This window comes from Pleurodeles waltl, chromosome 1_2 (genome assembly GCF_031143425.1).
Source record: "Pleurodeles waltl isolate 20211129_DDA chromosome 1_2, aPleWal1.hap1.20221129, whole genome shotgun sequence".
Classification (NCBI taxonomy): domain Eukaryota; kingdom Metazoa; phylum Chordata; class Amphibia; order Caudata; family Salamandridae; genus Pleurodeles; species Pleurodeles waltl.
The window spans coordinates 798853301-798876950 of NC_090437.1; the positions used below are offsets into that span (position 1 = coordinate 798853301).

Genomic DNA, 23650 nt, shown 5'->3' on the forward strand with positions numbered 1-23650 from the left:
CTCACCAGGAGATATCTGCTGTCTGTGTTATGGTGTGTGGAGGATGGAAAGGTAGGTTTTTATGGACCAGGGTGCAAACCCAGCAAGAATAGGAGTTGTAATTAGAGTAGTAGCAGTGAGGCCCCAATTGTTTGACAAAAGTGCAGTTGGAAGTAGGTGGCATGTGGGACTTCTATAGGAAGACAATTTGTGTGCTATGCTGATTCAGGTATTGCAAATCCCTGTTTCTTCCTTATGCAGGTTATTGAGGCCTCTGATATTCCAGGAGCGGAGTGTTACCTATAGTGTCGGTAGAGAAGTCAACTGTTCATCAGGCATCTATTTGGAAGCAAGTGACATGAGTGTTGTGTGTACGTATGAGTTAGTAAGAAAATCCTGTGCCACCCACCCATACCTGTCGGGAAAAGAACAGGTTGTACCCTAAACAGAACTAAACAAGGAAAACCAGAACGTCATGTAACATGGTGTCAACCATGAAGGGGTGGCAATGCTACAGTGGATGGACCCCTTGTCGTAGACACATGTATAAAGTAGTGTGATCGTTGTTGAGGTGCGTCTGCGTAGGCCTGACCTTCTAACTTAGAGTGCAAGCACTCTCCAGAGCATGGCCGAAAGTCATGCATCGGGTATTGGCCCCAGTTTTTTAGAGATGGGAGGGGACACTGGCCGGACATAGACTGCAGCCCTGGTCCGCATTCAGGTCATGGAGAAAAGTTCTTGGTGGGGGGCCTGGAGTCGTGTGTAGGGGACAACTTGGGGCACCGGAGTTGCGTCTAGGGGAGCAACCTGGCGATTGGGCCAGACACGGGGATTCCTTGGAGTATTTCTTGCAAAATTCCATCACCTCAGCAGGTTTGTCTAAGATACGTGTTTTCCCAAGAACATCAACGCAGAGTCTGGCAGGTTAAGCCATGCATAACAGAGTCCCTGCATCCTGAGGTCTGCCTTGGCATCCTGGAATTTCTGTCTGGCCTCCTGTGCTGCAGTGGTGTGTACGGGGTAGATGGAAACTGTGGCACCCTGACGTTGCAGGGAAGCCTTTTTACAAGCCAGGCAAAGTGCTGTGTCGCAGTCTCTAAAATTTAGAAGGTGGGCAACGATTGGGTGTGGGGGGACACCAGGTACAGGGCGTGCCATGAGTGATCTGTGGGCGCGTTCTTCCACGAAAGTGGAAGTGAAGTTAGAGTGATCAAACATGTCAGTTAGCAGGTGTTCAACGAAGAGGTCCATATGCCCTGTATTTGTTGTTTCTGGCGCACCCAGAATACGGATGTTGTGGTGACTTCTCGCCTTGAGGTCTTCATTTCTGATTACCACTGTGCGCAATCAGAATTCCAAGACCTCCACTCTTTTGGTAATGTTATAGGCATTGTCCTCCACTTTGGATATCAAATCCTCTGAACGATCAAGCCATTTATCCTGTCGATCAAGACGCTCGCCCATGTGATCGCGGCAACCCTCTATGGTGTCGAATCTGGAGCCAACACGAGATCGTGGTGGCATTAACAGACAGCTCAGCTTCCCACCCTGTGTCTTCGGGTCTGCCATTGTGAATGCCCCCTGTTGCTGTATTTGCTTTTGCTTGGCAAATCTTGCGCTGCCTGGGGTCCCTTTTCCCCGTTATCCGTCAAGCAAGGAACGGTCCTTGGGAATGTATGAGGTGTGGATGAAGAAGTTATGAAGGCCCTGACTTTTGCGCAGTTCTTCAGTGATTGCTAGGGCACAGTGTAGTATGCAGTCTTGGCCTGGGGCACCGCGCCCAGCCAAACGGGATGCGGTCGATAGGCAGGTAAGTCCCCCTGGGCCAGGAGAGGTCTAGACCACAATCTCCACTCTATCCATGAGATGACCAGCCACGGAGCAGGGGAGTTGTGTAAATCTTAGTCTACAGCATTTGCGCAGTGTGTAAAGAGCGTGGTCAAGATTGCCACAGCTATATGACTCCGAAAAGGTGGCTGGGTCACAGCAAGCACTGAGACAGCTCAGTTCATGAATGCTCAGGCTCAAAGTTCATAACTTGCGGGGGTGTCACGCCAGGGCCGGGCTGCTCCATGGTGTAGTGTGAGCGCACCCTGCCCAGTGATGTTGTACCGATGTAAGCTGCCAAGCCCACGGCCTAGGCCTGGGTCCAGGCGCATCTCTCAGCCAGCTCCCTTCCAATACCACCGGCAGGCAGAGTGGAACGCCAGCCGGTCAGGGCGCCGGTCCCTAGGTGATCCAGTCGGCCTGCGCCTCAAGCCCACCCACAGCCCCTGTTGCTGCAGGGCTTCTGAGGCATAGGACCAGCATGCAGGTCGCAAACCATCCATGCTGCGCCCAGGCACCACAGGTGCTTTGTTGGTGAAATCGCCACCCCCAAGAGGTCCGCCACCGGGAGAGTCTAGTAGATGAGTATTCTCTGGCCTGGATCGTGGGGCTCCGCGGAGTGTAGAGTCCAGTCCAGCAGGAGCTTTAACGCTGTGTGGCCATCTTGTTCGCCGGCATACACAAGCCCCGTAGTTATCTGGTTGAGATATGTCGACGACTTATTTATAGTTTGGAATGGGACACAACAACAATTTGAGGAGTACTTCCAAGAAATCAACAACAATGAATGTGGTCTGAGGTTCACCCACAATACTGATAAGAAATTGATTTCTTGGGTAACCGACTGCAACGAATAGCGTCTTACATGCGGACAAGTTTCCACCACAGATTGTTGCTAAAAAGCATTCCGTATAGAGAGCCTATTCGCACCAGATGTAGGGAGGATGACAGAGTGATTCAATTCAACAAGGTGAAGAGGAGGTTCTATCGAAGAGGAAACCAGTCTTCATTTATTGAGCAAGGGGCAAAGAAAGCCAATATTCAAACACAAGATCAGATTCTGATGAAAAAGCAATATCAATTGGAAGAGAGTAATGGGAACCTAAGGATAACACTACTGATAGCAAGGAAAGTGAGGAAATCAGAAAAAACTTCCAGAGACACTGGAATATTCTACTGAGTGATAATGACATCTGTAGGGCTGTGGGACCAAGACCTCAATTCATATACAGAGAAGTATATTCCAGAAAAGATAGATTGTTAAGAAGTCAATTCGTAGATCTCTGACCTGATAACTGATTGAAGAAGCAGAATAAAGGATTTGTAAAGTGAAATAGTTGTAAAGTCTGCAGGATAGGCAAAAATGGCAACACAATATCTGATCCTAACGGGAGACGAATACACATTGAACACCGAATTACATGCAACACAAACTTTGTAGTTTGTCATTGAGTGCGTGTGTGGTCTAAAATATATTGGCAGCACAATATGTCCCTTGAAAAAAAGAATACTAGAACACATATGTGCAGTATAGCATAAGGACAAGAGCTTTGCAGTTGCTGAACATTATGCTCTCGCACACAATGAGAATTGAAGATCCATAAGCTAATATGGGATAGACCATATTTCATTGAATGATAGGGGTGGTGACAGGACACTACAACTCCGTAGGCTGGAGAGTAGATATATTATAAGGTTACAAATTAAGATCCAGCATAGACTGAATATGGACGAGAATTCTATCTAATGTGTATATCTGGGCAACTAGGTATGAAGATGAATTGCATAAATCTTGATTGGTAAACCTGTTAGGCATAATGATGATCAGTACAACAACTGGGCACTTAGCCACTATATCGAAACTCGTAGGCACACAGCTAATATACTGCAATACACACTGGCGCTTGCATTTGGTACGCTTGTTGGGACTGTCATTTACCAAGAGAACTTCCCAAAGTGACAAATAGAATTTAAGTGGATTTGTTATGCAGTCATTAAATTTAGACATTTAAGATGTACATCACATTAATAGACACTTCCACACTTTTTTGCCTGTTATATCACATTAACAATTACCAAAACAACCATGATTGCTTTCAAAGCGCTTTTTATGAACACTGAACTGCATGACCCAGAGTGCCTCGTAATAGGTAGGATGGGCAACAATACTGAAACTGTAAAGGGACTCACTCATCGTGAACAAGACCATTGTGGGTTGAAACGCATTGGTGTTTGTTCAACGTGGAATAAAATTGTGTTAATTGTTGGAAAGATTTGTGTGCAGTGATTTCTGCAGCTTCTCAGGGGGATGGTCTGCCCCCATCACCAGCACTGATAGTGGAGTGCACCGCGGATTAACCTTGACCACACAGTATTATATATATACTTCCCAGCATGTTACCTACGAACCCAACAACCCACTACTAAGCTATATTAAGATATAAATGACTAACATAAATTAAAAAAATAAAATAAACTTAAATAAAGAATTAAACAATTTACATGATTACTATTCTATTAAATATTTAACAATAAATACCATTACAATTAAATTATAATTGAATTAGCTTGACACACTATTCTGCTTCAAAGGAAACAACCCCTACTATGTTATAAATTACTAATTAAATCACAAAAACCTACACATTTAAAATTACAAACCATATTTTAAAAAATAATTATATTAATGTTAGCAGTTAAAATGAATAATCTAATATATTACATTACTAAAACAATATTTGTTACAACTATATTAAAGTTAATTACAGTAAATACTATGATATTCTTAAAAATGATAGTCTAATATTATATTCCAAAATATAAATTCCTACATTAAATATTCTGTTCCAAAATATCTTGGTAGTCACCATATTTTTGACACCATATTCATGTGTGACACCATATTCATGTCATGCAATATTCTGGTCATTCACCGTAAAGCAGAGCTGGATAGGAAGAGCCTCACTAGAACCAAGTGAGCCACTGAAAGGTAAGTTCCAAACTAATGCAGTCAAGAAGGTGGATGAGGGTGATGTTCCATCAGAAAGAGCTGTTGAACAATTAGGAGAACTGCAACATGGAAGGGTAAGGGAAACTGTCAGACTTCCGGTTGACTACAGATCTAAAACTTAAATATACCTTCAGCTATTCTTCACAATGAGAAACATAGGAAGTATATGAGGGACAAAGGTATGTTTCTTAAAACATCCTACACGTTACAAATCAAGTTCTGAATAATCTGTTCCCAATATCCTATAAACAAATTAAATTAAAAGATTGAATAGAATCAGTTAATGGATCGTGTTATTGATAAATGAGATATTGTCTATTAATCACAGTGGCTCTGGGCATGACACCACATGTCTGATGTTTATATGGATAAGTTCAACATATTTTATCACCTTGAAACTAAGACCCAGTTTGCAAACCAAGGATCTGCTATTTGCACGAGTGGGTTGTGAATAGGAATGCCATCTGCAATGCAGCTTGTATATTAATAGATCACATCGCAAACTGTCTATTCGCAGTATGACCTACCTAATGAACGTTAATTAGGTAGCTCAAAATTTGCAACCCACTGTGAATGGCTCTGAATGCAGAAATGGGGTAATGCCAAAGACAGCAGACCTTGATCTCTGCATTTGTGTTCCCAAACAGGAAACAGTTTCCTTTAGAAGAAGCCTGTCATCATTAAGGGGACAGATGCAGCTTAATAAAGTTATTTTTACTATTAGAGAACAACCCTGGGGTGAGCAGACAGTAGTTCACTGCCTGCTCCTCCATCCAGACCGTTACCCCAGGCCGCACATTTTGCAAGTGAGATACCACCTCAACTTGGGGTTACTAACTGATTATTGCTTTGTAAACGCAACTGCCAAATGATACATCCCTTTCCAAAATGCCAACAGAAGAGGATATCCCTTTCATGATCCTCCTATTTGTGAGTCAGAAAGGGTGCCAAAAGCCCTTCTACAAGTCAGAAATCTTTTGTGCGTTGTCAAAAGGACTTATGTAGTCACAAGCCCTCTTTTTTGCGAATCACAGGGGTTGTGACCTCAAATGGGCTCTGTATACCTGACCCAAAGAGTTCTGTGGCAGTCCTTCCACTCAGCAACCTATTTCTATGTATGTCCATTTATTAAAATGCTACCCAAGGCCAGTTACATTTCCCTTTGCATTGCATCACACAGCACTGCCTACAATGATTTACTGCAGCACTTCAATAATATTGATGAAACTTCTATAAATTAATCACATAACCTAGGTTTCATCTTGTTTCCTTACCTGGGGTGTGAGGAATTTTTCTATGCGTTTAATTATAAAAGGTTTCTCCAATATGGAGTTAACTGATGGTCGATCCCTGGGATTTCTTTTAAACAACTGTGAAATCAAGTTCCGCAGATCATAGGAATAGTGCAGAGAAACAGGAGGGAAGGATCCACGGATGATCTTTAGCACCAAGTTCTTCATGTTTCCAGCCTCAAACTGTAGTCAGAGAAAGAACAAATTTAAATATGTCAGATGTTGGTACACTGATTAAATGTATCACATATGATTGAGGATTAAGCTGCAATATTTAACATGGATAGTTTCTTAGTGAAAACCACAAACTGGTTCAGTACTATTATGTCACGGAGGGGTGTGTTTCCTGCTGGGCCAGTGGCTGTGGATAGAAGTAGATTCTTCAAAGCTCGTCTAACTCAAAGCTATCACCTTTCTGCCACTTGCCAGGTCAGAGAAACACTACTGAAGGACTTATCCTCTGAGGCAGCCTCTTCTCCTATATAAATGGGACTGAACGTTCCCCCACTCTATTGTGCACAAGTAACTGAGGTGCAATAATCACAGAAAAATCTCATCTGATGGAGACTTCTAGCTGTAAATTCCTTACTTTAGAATATTCCCCAGGAATGAAGCTGGAACCGGACATGTTCAAGGGATCTCTTTGAGAGCCGGTGTGTAGCGTCGTTCAGCTCTACGTAGCATCATTGTCCACACCGGACGTTAGGTGCACAATGCCTATTTAGGCACCACCCCAGCAAGCTGACCTCAGTTCCTTCTTTTCCTTACTTTCAACGCAGATTTGGGTGAGCTCCTTTCAGTCATTTTTTTGACTGTTTTTTTCAATGTTTTGTCTAAGTCTAATTTGCTTTTTTTCAACTTATTTTTCTGAAGATGTCTCAGAAGAAACCTGCTAGGTTGAAGCCTTGTGGAGCCTATCATTGAGCAATGTCGATGACGGACAACAACTTGGTGCATCTGTGTTGCTTTGAGTGGGGCCATGACTCCACGTCTTGTGCAGAGTGCCACACCATGAACCCCCAAAGCTCTCCTTGAAAAAGCAATGAAGCTCTTTGCTGCTTGCCATGCAACCCCTCTCCAGGTCCCATTCGCAAAGAAGGTCACAGCATAGCTGCCAGAGTTTGTTGTGCTGAACACTGTCGCGCTCCAGGGCTACCTCTTGTAAATCACAAAAGAATATGTCAAAGAAGTTGACGCGCTGTTCGAATTCTCCGCATTGCTCCCACTCTTCAGTCAATGGGAGGGAACAACGCTTCTGGCAATCACAACACAGAAGCCTCTTTAGTTTGTCCTCATTCGAACATGGGCACCCGGTTGGTGGCAGATTTGGTACCACATTCACCAATAGCGGGGCATAAGTTCAGAAAAAGGGATGCTTCAAATTGTCTCGAGGGGCTGTGCTCTCCCAATACAAGAGACGCCACCAAGCTTGCCACCATCCTCTGACTAGCTGATGGGGGTGGGGGGAGGATTACCTCCTACTTTTGTAACAGGAAGTATTGGCTCTTCTGGCCATAGGAGCCATTGAGAGGGTACTGGCATCAGAAGGTTATTCTTGCTATTCCCAGTACTTTCCGGTACCTAAACAGGAGTGTCTCCTCAGCCCCATACTAGACCTACGCCCTCTCAACTTCTTCCTAAAGAGGGAAAAATTCAAGATGCTTACCTTGGCTCAGGTCTGATCTGCTCTAGACCCTGGAGACTAGATGGTACCATTGGACTTGCAGGATGTTTAATTCCATATCCCAGCCCCACCTACCCACAGGCATTACCTGCAGTTCACAGGATTAGCATTATCGGTTCACTGTGCTCCACTTTGACCTTAAAAGTGCTCCTCTGATGTTCAGCAAGGTGATGCGGATGGTTGCAGCTCATCTGAAGTGGTCAGGATTCCAGTCTTTCCATACCACGATGACTGGCTGTTGAAAGCAGGATCTCCCCCAAGCAATCGTCTTCCACCTCACAACTATGGCGAACCTTCTGCATTTGTTAGGGTTCACTATCAATGTGCCAAAGTCACACCTGACTGCTTTCTGGTGCTCCCTTTCATTGGAGTGGTTCTGGATAAAGTGCAGTTTCCGGCTTATCCTCCATAAGAGCGAGTCCAGGATATTCAGGCTATGAGTCTAATGTTTCAGCCTCTATCCTGATCTTGGTAAGACTGACTTTGAGGCTGCTGGGCTTCATCGCCTCTTGCATCCTGTTGGTAAAACATGCCCGTTGGCATATGCGGCCACTGAAGTGGGATATGAAGACCCATTGTGCACAACACCAGGGGAATCTAAAAAATCAGGTCCAGATTTCAAGTTGGACTGCAAAAGCTCTGCACTGGTGGCTTGAAAACCATGACTGGGTCAGTGGCAGACCTCTCTCCCTTCACCACCCGGAGCTCATAGTGGTGACAGATGTATCACTTCTAGGTTGGGGTGGCCAACTGAGAGATGAGGAGATCAGAGGACTCTGATCTCTGGCGGAGTCTCAGGTCCACATCAACCTACAGGAACTGAAAGTAATCCAACTGGTGTTGAAAGTCTTTCTTCCTTCTATCAAGGGAAGGCTAGTTCAGGTGTTCACAGACAACACCACCAAATGTGGTATTGCAGCAAGTAGAACAGGATAGGGGGGCTGTGGCCCCTGTGCCAAAAGGCCCTCGTCTCTACACATGGCTGGAACATCTGAACATTTTCCTGGTGGTTCAACATCTGTCAGGCTCTCTGAATGCCAAAGTAGAAACACTTCGCTGTCAATGCCTTGTGTATTTGAATATAGTCTCCATGCAGGGGTTCTGCAAGGTCTAGTAAGAGATTAGAGAGAACCTTTGTTAGATCTATGTGCTACAGCCAACAACATGCAACCTCAGCACTTCTGCACACTGGAGTTTGCAAGGCGGCTCTAGCTCAGAGACGCATCTCATCCAGAGTACTCCTATACACCTTTCTGCCAATACCACTCGTATCCAGGGTTGTCAGGAAAATCAAAAACACCCAGGGTCAAATCATGTTAGTGGCTCCAGATTGGGAAAAGTGTGTGTGTTGGAACTGAAAAGTCCTCTGCATGGTAATGATGTGTACACCTGAATTGAGTGCCCAACTGTACTGTTGTCTGAATCCCTAATTCATAATTTTTTTTGTTATAAACAAACACGGATCATGCATGTGTGCCATGACAAAGGCCTGTCTCACTGACTGCGAGCTTGTTTGACCGAGAGGGGTGCCCAAAGCACTACCCTGCTAGTGGCGGAAGGCTACCGCCTTCATCAGGAGCTAAGCAGTACGAGCAATGTGGTGGCAGGATACAGCATAATGATCAGTAATAGTGAAAAGGACCTTTTTCCACCGGAGTCACAGTAGTGCAACCTATAGGTTCACTTATCTTTTCAAAAGTTCAGCTGCTGTGTGCTTAACTCACCCTTGGCCTACATCAGGTAAGATGTGGAGTGCTGCATAGATGCAGTAGTGACTGTGTGGTTGTATGTGTGCCTGGGAAGATACATATAGGGATAGGCCAGTATTGTGTAGTACATGAGATTGGTGCATGTCGCAAGCAAATGTATGCCTGTGGGAAACATTTGACATGAAAGATGTAGTAATGTGCAGTGCTTGCATGGAGTACAATACATGCAGGGTGATGTGTTGTGCAAGGTGCACACAGTGAGTGTGCATGCAGGTAGTGAGTGTGTGTGTGTAAAGAACATAACCTGGTTAAAGATAGGAAAGCTTCAGTGCTAAATAGTGCACACATGCCAAGTTTGTACTGACTTCACATGTACATGGAAGTGTACAAATTAGAGAGCTTACACCGCTTAACACAAAGTGTGCTATGAATGTACACTGAGTAAGGGTGCCTACAATGGTACATTACATGGAGGGCCCTTGGTTCCATTTGAGGAAGCCCATACCTGTCTCATGAAGATATGAGGAGAGGAGGAGCCCCCCCCCAGATAGATGTGTATTGCTGCATTCCTGTGAACTGGGTAGGGTCACACTGGAGGGAAAAGGAAGAGACTCTCTTAACATTTCAAAAGACTGCTCTTTGATTTAGTGATAGATCACAAAGAAGGGGCCTGGACACATCTTAGGAAGGGAGTAAGAGCTGATAAGAGATCATAAAAAGTAGAGCTGGGCCTGGAGTTAACCCTTTCATGCACGTATCACTGTGACTGACAACCTGAGTCATGCCTGCTGTAGTGCCCACACCAAAAGAAGCAGAACCCAAACATAAAACTTCTAAGTCCCAGACCCTAAATCACATTTGGTGTCTGGAAAAGTACTGTAAGATGGGGAGGTTGAATACCCAAACATTTGTCATATGCCAAGCAGCCAAATGGGCTTTGTTAGACGGGGAAGCTCCGCCTGTGAATGGAGGACAAGGCCTGCTAGTCTCCCTGCTGGGTGAGTGGACATCACCCAAGGGAAACCAAGTCCGCCTGAAAGCTTGGACCACCAGCACTCGCCGGCTTGCCAAGACCCGTGTGCTCTGTAAGGAAGAGGGAGTGAGGTAAAAATGGAGTGAGAACTCCACGTGCAAGGTGTGAGGATTTGGCTCTGTGGATATCGCGACAATGCAGATGTGCAAGACTGTTTTCAGAGACCCCCATATCCAGGAGAGGGCCGCCGTAGAATGAGCCATGTGCTGAGCACCGTGCTACACCCATTCTGCTGCTCTGCAGTGCCACCGGTAAAGTACCACTGCAAAGCATGCAAAGACTTCTGACTGTCTGGGCCAGGATACTGAGGTTGTGCTTCTATAACCACATACCACGGCAACCTCGTACTCCAGGCGGGGCTGCCAGTACCAACATTCCAAAGGGATTCAGGATGCTGCTGAAAGAAAGACTGATGATACGACTCGCAGGTTGGAGCACCGACCTTAAGGGGGATTGGGTTGTTGTATTTGAATGCTGAATTTCTTTGCATGTGTGGAGCTAGAACTAAAATACTATTTTTCCTTAGAAAAGCAAGTATTTTGCTGGACACTGACTTATTGTTAGTGCTGTTTGCACTTCGAGTGATGCCATGTTCACTGACCTGTTCACTGACTTGTGTCTTCATCCCCTCCAAGGGAGCCTGAAGTGCTTGACTTCAGCTACCACTGACAGTCAAGTGCAGAAAGGGTACTTGGCCCAGTTGGTCAGGACCCAAAGTAGGCCAGGCCCCGGGACGTCAAGAGTAAAAGGCCTCAAACACCATGGTTGGGCTCAGTATCCCCTGCATGCTCCATGGCCCTCTGAAAGGTGTTCTGACAGTCTGGTATCCTGAACCACTGAGCATGAGCATCTGTCCTCCAATCAGGCTGCCTCTTTAGGAGGCTCTCCTGTCACAGAAGTACGGCAGGGTTCTGCACTCAAACATGTCCACTTCTCCACGTAAATGCAAGGAGACTGAGAGGCAACAGTTGAGAGTGTTCAACCTTCCTCTCGAAGTATGTGATGTCATCGTAGCAGCCAGATGTCTCTCCACGAAAACAATTTACGATTAGCAATGGGAGACATTTGTGGCTTGGCATCTATCCAAATCTGTTGATCCTTTGTCCGTACCCTTGTCTGAAGTTTTGAAAATTGTTCCATCCCTACCTCACAACACTTTTCTTTGGTCACGGTTAAGGAGTACTTTTCTGCCATTCCCATCGGTTGCCTGCTCAACCTTTCCTGTTCAAGGCAACTGTTGTGACTCGTTTACTTAAAAGTTACAACACGTTTCCTACCACGCCCTTCATTATGCCCCAATGGGAAATTAATTTAGTCCTCATCTTCCACATGCTGTTTTTGAGCCGATGCACAGCTGCCCTCTAAAACTGCTGACCATCAAAACTGTATTCCCTGTGGCGATCACATCTGCCAGGAGGGTAAACAAATTGCAAGCACTTTCCATTAACCCTCGGAATACGTCTTTCTTCCAAGACAAGCTGGTTCTTAGGACCAGAGTGTAAGGAAATGCCTGGTGTTGTATGATCAACCCTACGCTTTTGGTCTGATGCTGATGGTTTTTCGACTCTCCTGCTAACCAGACTTCAGTGCCAAGACAACAAAATGTGTATGTTACATTGGCTATAACCAATTAGCTTGGGCTAACTTACCTGTAAGTCTGTAGTATATGGTACCCAGGGTAAGTTAGAGAGTCACCAATGAATTGCAGCATTGGTTATGCCAACCTGGGAGTGACACTGGGAGTCTCCTAGTCCTCCAATGCAAACTGGAAGAGCAGTTTTAAACTGCTAGTCCAGGGGGCCTGGTCAGCAATATGGCTGACAGGACTCTCTCCTATGGAGCGCCGTCAACCGACCACCGAATCCTGCGGCATCCTGCACTCAAAAGCAATCCGCATACACGGAGAGTGATTCTGAATCATCATTATAGCCACTGCAGAGACACCAAGAGAGAAACATGCGGAATCCTGCCATAGTGAGGTGACCATGCGGCGGAGGCTGTAGCAGCCTAGAGCAGAGCCACGTGGAGGGTGTCTAGTTGGGCAGCCTGCGTTGCAGACTGAGCAGCGAGGTGTGGACACAGGGAGGTGTTGGTGTCCTGACAATACTGTGAGGAGACACTGTGTGGAGCCAGCGCAGCAGTGGCTGCTTGTGGGTGCATGCCTGGATGATGACTGCACTCTCTGTACGCTGCACTGAACAACGGGCGGTGACTGCCATCTGAACGTTTAGGCAGTGCAGGCCTGTAGACTGTCTGGCTTCCGCAGGCACCGCTCTTGCCCAGAGTTCGTGGCGAACCACTGAAGTGCCGGGGGGATGGGCTTCTCAGAACTTACGTGCGAGCCCTGGGGCCCTGGACTGAGTGGAGACCCCTGGCGTGCTGAATCAAGGTGAGAGGGTGGTGCCTGGATGGGCCCTCTAACACTGTGAATAGCAGGAGGCCCAAAGGTTGGTGAGGAGGCCTGATGCAACAAGGCTGGCTGCAAGGGGGACCTTTGGGATACTGAGGGGCAGGACTTGTAGGCCCCTGAAGACAAGCAGGGACACAAGAGGTGGGGGCCCACACTAACCCAGGAATAAAATTGTCACCTAGGGCCCTTCACTAGATGGAGTGCCAAACTGACTACTATCTTGCCCTTAGCTGAGGGGTGAGGTGAACTAGCGCCTGGGTGACTGTGAGGGCCCCCAGGGCTGTTCTCAATAAACTAATTGAAGTGGTGCACCCAACAGAAGGCAAAATGGGCTAAAGACAAGGCCTGGAATCCAACTGGAGACATATAATTATACAGTGATACTGGGAGACCAAAGGGTAGCGCCAATGCACAGCGGCTCATTGCCTAGCGGACTGCGGAGATGAGCTGCTGCAAACACTCGAGCTGCAGTGGAGAATTACATGTTACGTAGTCCAAAAGAAGAAAGGAATCCTGCTGACACAGTGGGCCCCTGACTTGAGCGGCCAAACAGCACATGCGTATTACAAAAAAGCAACTGCTTGGCGGGAAGACTATTAGACCTAGCTTGAATGCTGGGTGCCTCCGTGGACCGCAGACGCTCTACTGTGGGTCTACAGTGATACACGACAACGTGCTGCTGCGGGTTACTGGCCCAACGAACATGCACTACGGTGGATTCAGTGCTACACATGGTCTGGGCTGCATTCTGGGGAAAGATCTGTTGCAACGTCAGGCACAGGGTAACATCACAACAGTACACTGACCCATGGCAGGCAATGCAGAGGCTCACCAGGCAGGCCCGGGACTCACCAAAGCAGTCCCCTGAGCGACAGGAAGAACCTTTGCGGGCAGCCCTGCTATAGGTCATTCAAGGTTCAAAGGTGGCACTGGAGGGGCAGATTGCCGGACTGTCGGTGGAGGTCAATTTCCAAATGGCGGATCTGCACAGGGCGGCGGAGGCGGACACGGTGTCTGAAGTAGAAGCAAACATAACGCTACAAACTGAAGAGCGCCAACTCAAGCAACAGATGGCACGCATGACTACGATCACCACTGCAATTGAAGATAGAGCAGAGGACACGGAGAGGTGCTCAAAGAGGAATAATCTCCACCTCCTGGGATTCTCAGAGGGGACAGAAGGACAGACAATGAAACAGTACCTTGAAAAATTGGTGGTACGGACAGAGTTGAAATCAACTGGACTGTCTCAACACTTCATGATAGAACAAGCACAAAGTGCACTTACACTGAGGCATCCCCTTGGTGCTGCTCCACCGGCCCTCATAGCTCGACTCCTAAACTATAAAGACAGAGATGTCATTCTCGGGACACCTAGAGAAAGCCCTACTCCACAATTTGAGGGATGGAATATTGTGATTTACCCAGATTACATCTGCAAAGTACGAGAGTGCCACAAAACCTTTCTTGAGGCGAAAAAACGTCTCTGAACCATGAACATATACTACATGCTCCTCTACCCAGTCAAGCTAAAAATCATACATACAGGTAAATCGCACTTCTTTGAACAACCAGATGATGTGTGGTCCTGGCTGGACATGAATGATGCGATTCAAGGACGCTCTGTAGTGCAGAAGTAAGCACGTCACTCAAGAGGTGGGCGGTGGGGAGCACACTGGTGCGGTCATGATCTGCTGAGGGGGGCTCGATCCATATGGTGATTCACGAGCATGGTACAATGGCCACCACAACCGAGGATCGTCTGAACACTACAGAGATTCAGGGAGAGGCCTTCTCAGAGGAGATTGAAAACTCTCTCTCATCCCTAGTCAGGAGGATGTTATCCCGGAGATGGAGGTTGGAGCCTTGAGTGAACCCGGAGTCCCTACATGGAGGATCAAGATACAAACAGTGATTCTGACTCAAGCTCTATGTTATAGAACGCTATGATTAGAATCCTACCCAGAAACTTAAACTGGTACAGAGAGACTCCAACTGTAAGGGAGAGGATGTATGTGCAGCTGACTGCTGAGGATGCGTGAGGATACGTGTGATGAGCCAAGAGCCTAGAGGGAGGTGATACAGTATGTTTGGTGAGAACAGAGTATCTAAAACTGAGAAGGGGATGTAAGCGTGAGAGGTAAAACATTCTCAAACCTTAATAAAGTGTTGCACTGTTAACCATGTAAGATTTGAGAAGAGTGGGAGTGTGATGAGCATTTGATCCACTAACGCTCAGCGGAAGAAGGTGCATTTTTCAGAAGTGGACTAATTCTTCCAGAACATTTGACCAAACGCAATTGCCTTAGCAGGACTTAACTCATACCCTGAATTGACACTTAGTTATTTGATATGATAACGCTTGGTGAGTCGGGAAAATGGGGACTTTCATCATAGGCTGCACAGGACAAAAAGCCTACAAGTGCATTTTGTTGCAAAGGTTTAGGTGGGGGGGGAGGGGCTTGATGGTTCAAGTCCTGGCACATCAGGTATTGTAGGCAAGGTAGCAATACTGTTTAGCTGTTTCTTGTCCAGGGTGGGACAGCAGGCGTGGAATTTTTGTTGGGATGTCTTTCTGTTATTGTTTTGGGGGTCACTGCTATACTACTATGGTGAGTTTTATCCATAGCAACCAACTGATACTAATAGATAATGGCCATACCAAATAAGCTGAAACTCCTCTCCTTGTATGTGCAGGGGATGGGGCCCTAGCAAAAACGACACAGAGTGTTATCCCTGCCTAAGAGGCATGGAATAGGTATTGCGTGCTTGCAGGAGATTCATATCACTCATGAAGAAGCAATCAACCGCGCTAAGAAATAGAGGGAGCAAGTATACTATGCCCACTATTCTTCCTGTTCCCGAGTGGTTATGGTCTGGTTCGCCCCAGGTGCACTGTTTACACTGAAATACATGGAAGCAGACGTGGAGGGCAGATACTTGTTCCTACAAGGTAGATTAGATGGGGTAGACGTGGTCTTTGTGAACTCATTTGGGCTGAACGTTGATGACGGCCAGTTCTAAGGCAAAATAGAAGATGTGGTGTCAGCTATGGCAGATACTAGCCTATTTTGGATGGAAGACTTTAATTGTGTTGACTGATGGGGGATTGGATCAATATCTTCTGAGACAGAACACTAAACCGAGCATGGTGGCACAGTTATGAGAGGTTATGACACATTTGGGGTTGTGAGATGTATGGAGGGAGACGCATCTTGCACAAGGAGAATACACGTCATAAAGGAACACATGGTACATTTAGTAGATTGGATCAGATACTATTATTAGACATATATGGCCCAAGGATTCTCAAGGTGGAACATCTTTCACACTACTTATCAGTCTACATTCCAGAGGTATGTTCATTTGTATGTGGGGTGGGCACTAGGTCGCCCAGTACATGGCGATTCCATACCGACACAGAAAATACATATGGACGGGAAACGCTGGCAGAAGCACTAAAAAAATTACTTTGCAGAAAATTGGCAGGGAACGCAAAGTCGCGCTACCGAGTGGGAGGCAATGAAGGTGGTCCTCAGGGGTTGATATGTGGTCCTTTCATGTGGAGTGCGCAAAGGCCTTCAGTTTCAACTCCTACATAAGGAGGAAACTCTAGCGGCTGTACAGAGGCTGCCGCCGGAGAAATGGGGGAGGAGCGAGGAGATCACACTACAGTGGCAGGTGATGGAGGTGAGGGATCAGCTTGAGCACTACACACTAAGTCATAACTCCAATTACTACATAGGGAGGGAGACAGTTCGGGGCGCTTACTTCCCTGGATATTGTGTCAAGAGATGCCACGCCCCCCTATTTGGGGCTGACGCATGTACGCAAACCACCATACTACACACGCTTAGAAACCACTTGCGACAAGGCCATACGAACAAGACCCGGAACTGGTGACCGAGTTTATAACGAGTCTCATCACCCCACAAGTGGGGGAGCTGGCTGCACAAGAACTAGATGCGGTTCTTACAATAGAGGAGATCAGATTGGCCCTGTGTAGGAAAGTACCATCTTACCTGGCATGTTACCCCCATTTTTCACTGTATATATGTTGTTTTAGTTGTATGTGTCACTGGGACCCTGTTCTCCAGGGCCCCACTGCTCATAAGTGTGCCTGAATGTGTTACCTGTGTAGTGACTAACTGTCTCACTGAGGCTCTGCTAATCAGAGCCTCAGTGGTTATGCTCTCTCATTTCTTTCCAAATTGTCACTAACAGGCTAGTGACCAATTTTACCAATTTACATTGGCTTACTGGAACACCCTTATAATTCCCTAGTATATGGTACTGAGGTACCCAGGGTATTGGGGTTCCAGGAGATCCCTATGGGCTGCAGCATTTCTTTTGCCACCCATAGGGAGCTCTGACAATTCTTACACAGGCCTGCCACTGCAGCCTGAGTGAAATAACGTCCACGTTATTTCACAGCCATTTTACACTGCACTTAAGTAACTTATAAGTCACCTATATGTCTAACCTTTACCTGGTAAAGGTTAGGTGCAAAGTTACTTAGTGTGAGGGCACCCTGGCACTAGCCAAGGTGCCCCCACATTGTTCAGGGCCAATTCCCCGGACTTTGTGAGTGCGGGGACACCATTACACGCGTGCACTACATATAGGTCACTACCTATATGTAGCTTCACAATGGTAACTCCGAATATGGCCATGTAACATGTCTATCATCATGGAATTGCCCCCTCTATACCATCCTGGCATAGTTGGCACAATCCCATGATCCCAGTGGTCTGTAGCACAGACCCTGGTACTGCCAAACTACCTTTCCTGGGGTTTCACTGCAGCTGCTGCTGCTGCCAACCCCTCAGACAGGCTGCTGCCCTCCTGGGGTCCAGCCAGGCCTGGCCCAGGATGGCAGAACAAAGGACTTCCTCTGAGAGAGGGTGTTACACCCTCTCCCTTTGGAAAATGGTGTGAAGGCAGGGGAGGAGTAGCCTCCCCCAGCCTCTGGAAATGCTTTCTTGGGCACAGATGTGCCCAATTCTGCATAAGCCAGTCTACACCGGTTCAGGGGACCCCTTAGCCCTGCTCTGGCGCGAAACTGGACAAAGGAAAGGGGAGTGACCACTCCCCTGACCTGCACCTCCCCTGGGAGGTGTCCAGAGCTCCTCCAGTGTGCTCCAGACCTCTGCCATCTTGGAAACAGAGGTGCTGCTGGCACACTGGACTGCTCTGAGTGGCCAGTGCCACCAGGTGACGTCAGAGACTCCTTCTGATAGGCTCCTTCAGATGTTGCTAGCCTATCCTCTCTCCTAGGTAGCCAAACCCTCTTTTCTGGCTATTTAGGGTCTCTGTCTCTGGGGAAACTTTAGATAACGAATGCAAGAGCTCATCCGAGTTCCTCTGCATCTCTCTCTTCACCTTCTGCCAAGGAATCGACTGCTGACCGCGCTGGAAGCCTGCAACACTGCAACAAAGTAGCAAAGACGACTACTGCAACTCTGTAACGCTGATCCTGCCGCCTTCTCGACTGTTTTCCTGGTGGTGCATGCTGTGGGGGTAGTCTGCCTCCTCTCTGCACTAGAAGCTCCGAAGAAATCTCCCATGGGTCGACGGAATCTTCCCCCTGCAACCGCAGGCACCAAAAAGCTGCATTACCGGTCCCTTGGGTCTCCTCTCAGCACGACGAGCGAGGTCCCTCGAATCCAGCAACTCTGTCCAAGTGACCCCCACAGTCCAGTGACTCTTCAGTCCAAGTTTGGTGGAGGTAAGTCCTTGCCTCACCTCGCTAGACTGCATTGCTGGGAACCGCGACTTTTGCAGCTACTCCGGCCCCTGTTCACTTCCGGCGGAAATCCTTTGTGCACAGCCAAGCCTGGGTCCACGGCACTCTAACCTGCATTGCACGACTTTCTAAGTTGGTCTCCAGCGACGTGGGACTCCTTTGTGTAACTTCGGGTGAGCACCGTTTCACGCATCCTCATAGTGCCTGTTCCTGGCACTTCTCCGGGTGCTACCTGCTGCTAAGAGGGCTCCTTGTCTTGCTCGACGTCCCCTCTACCTCCTGGTCCAATTTGCGACCTCCTGGTCCCTCCTGGGCCACAGCAGCGTCCAAAAACGCTAACCGCACAATTTGCAGCTAGCAAGGCTTGTTGGCGTTCTTTAGGCGGGAAAACACTTCTGCACGACTCTCCACGGCGAGAGGGATCCGTCCACCAAAGGGGAAGTCTCTAGCCCTTTTCGTTCCTGCAGAAACCTCAGCTTCTTCTGTCCAGTAGAAGCTTCTTTGCATCCACAGCTGGCATTTCCTGGGCATATGCCCATCTCCGACTTGCTTGTGACTTTTGGACTTGGTCCCCTTGTTCCACAGGTACCCTAGATTGGAAATCCATCGTTGTTGCATTGTTGGTTTGTGTCTTTCCTGCATTATTCCTCTAACACGACTTCTTTATCCTTAGGGGAACTTTAGTGCACTTTGCACTCACTTTTCAGGGTCTTAGGGAGGGTTATTTTTCTAACTCTCACTATTTTCTAATAGTCCCAGCGACCCTCTACAAGGTCACATAGGTTTGGGGTCCATTCGTGGTTCGCATTCCACTTTTGGAGTATATGGTTTGTGTTGCCCCTATCCGTCCCCATTGCATCCTATTGTAACTATACATTGTTTGCACTGTTTTCTAAGACTATACTGCATATTTTTGCTATTGTGTATATATATCTTGTGTATATTTCCTATCCTCTCACTGAGGGTACACTCTGAGATACTTTGGCATATTGTCATAAAAATAAAGTACCTTTATTTTTAGTATAACTGTGTATTGTGTTTTCTTATGATATTGTGCATATGACACTAAGTGGTACTGTAGTAGCTTCACACGTCTCCTAGTTCAGCCTAAACTGCTCTGCTAAGCTACCATTATCTATCAGCCTAAGCTGCTAGACACCCTATACACTAATAAGGGATAACTGGGCCTGGTGCAAGGTGCAAGTACCCCTTGGTACTCACTACAAGCCAGTCCAGCCTCCTACATTGGTGGCAGCGGTGGGATAAGTGCTTTGAGACTACTTACCACTCTTGTCATTGTACTTTTCATAAGAGAAAAATATACAAAACAAGTTCAGTGTATATACACATAGCCAAAAGTTTTGCATTTCCTCTTTTCACTCTTTTCTAAAGTGCTGAAAAGTACTTCTAACTTTCTAAAAAGTTCTAAAAAGTTTAAAAAGTTTTTTTCTCTGTCTTTCTAAAAGCTCTGACAAACTTTTTTCTCTTTTTCTATCACTTTAACTCTCTCTAAAAATGTCTGGCACAGGCCAAAATGTTGATCTGTCCAAACTTGCATATGATCACCTTAGCTGGAAAGGAGCAAGGAGTCTCTGCATAGAGAGAGGTTTGAGTGTAGGGAAGAATCCTTCCTTGGAATTGTTACTTAACATGCTTAGAGAACAAGATAAGGCAAGAAGTGCCCCATCTGTTGAAAAAGTAGCTAATGGTTCCCAATCTGATCCAGGGACTCCCCCAGGAAAAGATTCAGGAAAGAAACTTCCTAGCCTGCCCATTACTAGACAGTCTAGCATAGTTGGTAATGATGAAGAGCCACACCATACAAATAGTGTTGTCTCACATCATAGCAAAAGCATTTATTCACACCACATTGGTACTGATGTTTCTGTTAGCCAAGCTGTTAGGGTGCCCTCTGTAAGGGACAGGTCTCCTTCTGTCCATTCTCACCATACTTCTGTTTCAAGGCATGTCCCTCCCACCCACCCTGATGACAGATTGTTAGAAAGGGAGCTCAATAGATTGAGAGTGGAACAAACCAGACTGAAGCTCAAGAAGCAACAGCTGGATTTGGATAGACAGACTTTAGAAGTAGAGAAGGAGAGACAGAAACTGGGTTTAGAAACCCATGGTGGCAGCAGCAGTATTCCCCATAGTCATCCTGCAAAAGAGCATGATTCCAGGAATCTGCATAAGATAGTTCCTCCTTATAAGGATGGGGATGACATTAACAAGTGGTTTGCTGCACTTGAGAGGGCCTGTGTTGTACAGGATGTCCCTCAAAGGCAGTGGGCTTCTATCCTATGGCTATCATTTAGTGGAAAAGGTAGGGATAGGCTCCTTACTGTGAAAGAAAGTGATGCCAATAATTTTACAGTTCTTAAGAATGCACTCCTGGATGGTTATGGCTTAACCACTGAACAATACAGGATAAAGTTCATGGAGACCAAAAAGGAGTCTTCACAAGACTGGGTTGATTTCATTGACCATTCAGTGAAGGCCTTGGAGGGGTGGTTACATGGCAGTAAAGTTACTGATTATGACAGCCTGTATAACTTGATCCTGAGAGAGCATATTCTTAATAATTGTGTGTCTGATTTGTTGCACCAGTACTTGGTGGACTCTGATCTGACCTCTCCCCAAGAATTGGGAAAGAAGGCAGACAAATGGCTCAGAACAAGGGTGAACAGAAAAGTTCATACAGGGGGTGACAAAGATGGCAACAAAAAGAAGGATGGTAAGTCTTCTGACAAGGGTGGGGACAAATCTAAAAATGAGTCTTCATCAGGCCCACAAAAACACTCTGGTGGGGGTGGTGGGTCCAAATCCTCCTTTAATCAAAACAAAGAAAAGAAACCATGGTGCTATTTATGTAAAGTAAAAGGCCATTGGACAACAGATCCCAGTTGTCCAAAGAAAAGCACCAAGCCTCCTACCACTACAACCCCTACTGCGACACCTAGTGTCCCTACTAATAGCAGTGGTGGTGGGAGCAAACCTACTAATAGCCAATCCAAGGGAGTAGCTGGGCTCACTATTGGTAACTTAGTTGGGGTTGGCCTTGTTAGGGAGGCCACAGAGGCTGTGTTAGTCTCTGAGGGGGCTATTGATTTAGCCACCTTAGTTGCTTGTCCCCTTAATATGGATAAGTACAAGCAGCTACCCCTAATAAATGGTGTTGAGGTTCAGGCCTACAGGGACACTGGAGCCAGTGTGACTATGGTCATAGAGAAACTGGTCCACCCTGAACAACACCTACTTGGTCACCAGTACCAAGTAACCGATGCTCACAACAACACACTTAGCCACCCCATGGCTGTTGTAAATCTCAACTGGGGGGGGGGGGGGGGTTACTGGTCCAAAGAAAGTTGTGGTAGCCACAGATTTACCTGTAGACTGTCTACTAGGAAATGATTTGGAGACATCAGCTTGGCCAGATGTGGAGTTGGAGGCCAATGCAGCAATGCTGGGCATCCCAGGGCATATTTTTGCTTTAACCAGGGCTCAGGCCAAAAAGCAAAAAGGACAGGGAAGCTTGGATCCTGGAACAATGGACCAAGTGCTCCCTAAAGCTAGGGCTAGTAGAAGCAACCCACTTCCTACTATCCCTCCCTCTACAGTGGATTCAACTTCTGAGGAAGAAGAATTCCCTCCCTGTGCAGAACCTACACCAGAGGAGCTTGAAGCAGACACTGCTGAGCTTTTGGGTGAAGGGGGGCCTGCCAGGGAGGAGCTGAGTGTGGCACAGCAAACCTGTCCCACACTAGAGGGTCTAAGACAGCAAGCTGTCAAACAGGCTAATGGGGATGTCAGTGACTCTCACAGAGTTTACTGGGAGGACAACCTCTTGTACACTGAGCATAGGGATCCTAAACCTGGAGCTGCCAGGAGATTAGTGATTCCTCAGGAGTACAGAAAGTTCCTCCTAACTCTAGCCCACGACATTCCCCTAGTTGGGCATCTGGGACAAATGAAAACTTGGGACAGACTTGTTCCCTTGTTTCATTGGCCTAGAATGTCTGAGGACACAAAAGATTTTTGTAAGTCCTGTGAAACCTGTCAAGCCAGTGGCAAGACAGGTGGCACTCCAAAGGCACCCCTTATTCCACTGCCTGTGGTTGGGGTTCCCTTTGAAAGGGTAGGGGTTGACATAGTTGGCCCCCTTGACCCTCCTACTGCTTCAGGCAATAGATTTATCTTGGTGGTAGTGGACCATGCCACAAGATATCCTGAAGCAATTCCTTTAAGGACCACTACAGCACCTGCAGTGGCAAAGGCCCTCCTAGGAATATTTTCAAGGGTGGGCTTCCCAAAGGAAGTAGTATCAGACAGGGGAAGCAATTTCATGTCTGCATACTTAAAGGCCATGTGGAAGGAGTGTGGTGTAACTTACAAGTTCACAACACCCTATCATCCACAAACAAATGAACTGGTGGAGAGATTTAATAAAACTCTCAAAGGCATGATTATGGGTCTCCCTGAAAAACTCCGCAGGAGATGGGATATCCTGTTACCATGCCTCCTTTTTGCCTACAGGGAGGTACCCCAAAAAGGAGTGGGCTTCAGCCCCTTTGAACTTCTTTTTGGTCACCCTGTTAGGGGTCCACTCACACTTGTAAAGGAGGGTTGGGAACAACCATTAAAAGCTCCTAAGCAGGATATTGTGGATTATGTACTTGGCCTCAGATCAAGGATGGCTGAGTGCATAAAAAAGGCCAGCCAAGAGCTCCAGAAGCAATGGCATGATCAAAAGGCTGTTTTGGTTCAGTACCAACCAGGGCAGAAAGTGTGGGTCTTGGAGCCTGTGGCCCCAAGAGCACTCCAAGATAAATGGAGTGGACCCCACACAATTGTTGAAAAGAAGGGAGAAGTCACCTATTTAGTTGACTTAGGCACTGCCAGGAGTCCCCTTAGGGTGCTCCATGTCAACCGCCTAAAACCCTACTATGACAGGGCTGATCTC

At 46.8% G+C, this 23650-nt stretch overlaps 1 protein-coding gene across 5 annotated transcripts in view; it reads right to left on the minus strand.

Annotated features, from left to right (window-relative positions):
• The window catches only part of NEK1 (NIMA related kinase 1), an 800483-nt gene that overhangs the window by 607363 nt on the left and 169470 nt on the right, over positions 1-23650 (minus strand). For all 5 annotated transcript variants that reach the window (XM_069244156.1, XM_069244192.1, XM_069244183.1 and 2 more), the window contains exon 8: positions 6091-6291. In XM_069244156.1, the coding sequence (XP_069100257.1) occupies positions 6091-6291 (201 nt within the window). The remainder of the gene's footprint in view (positions 1-6090; positions 6292-23650) is intronic.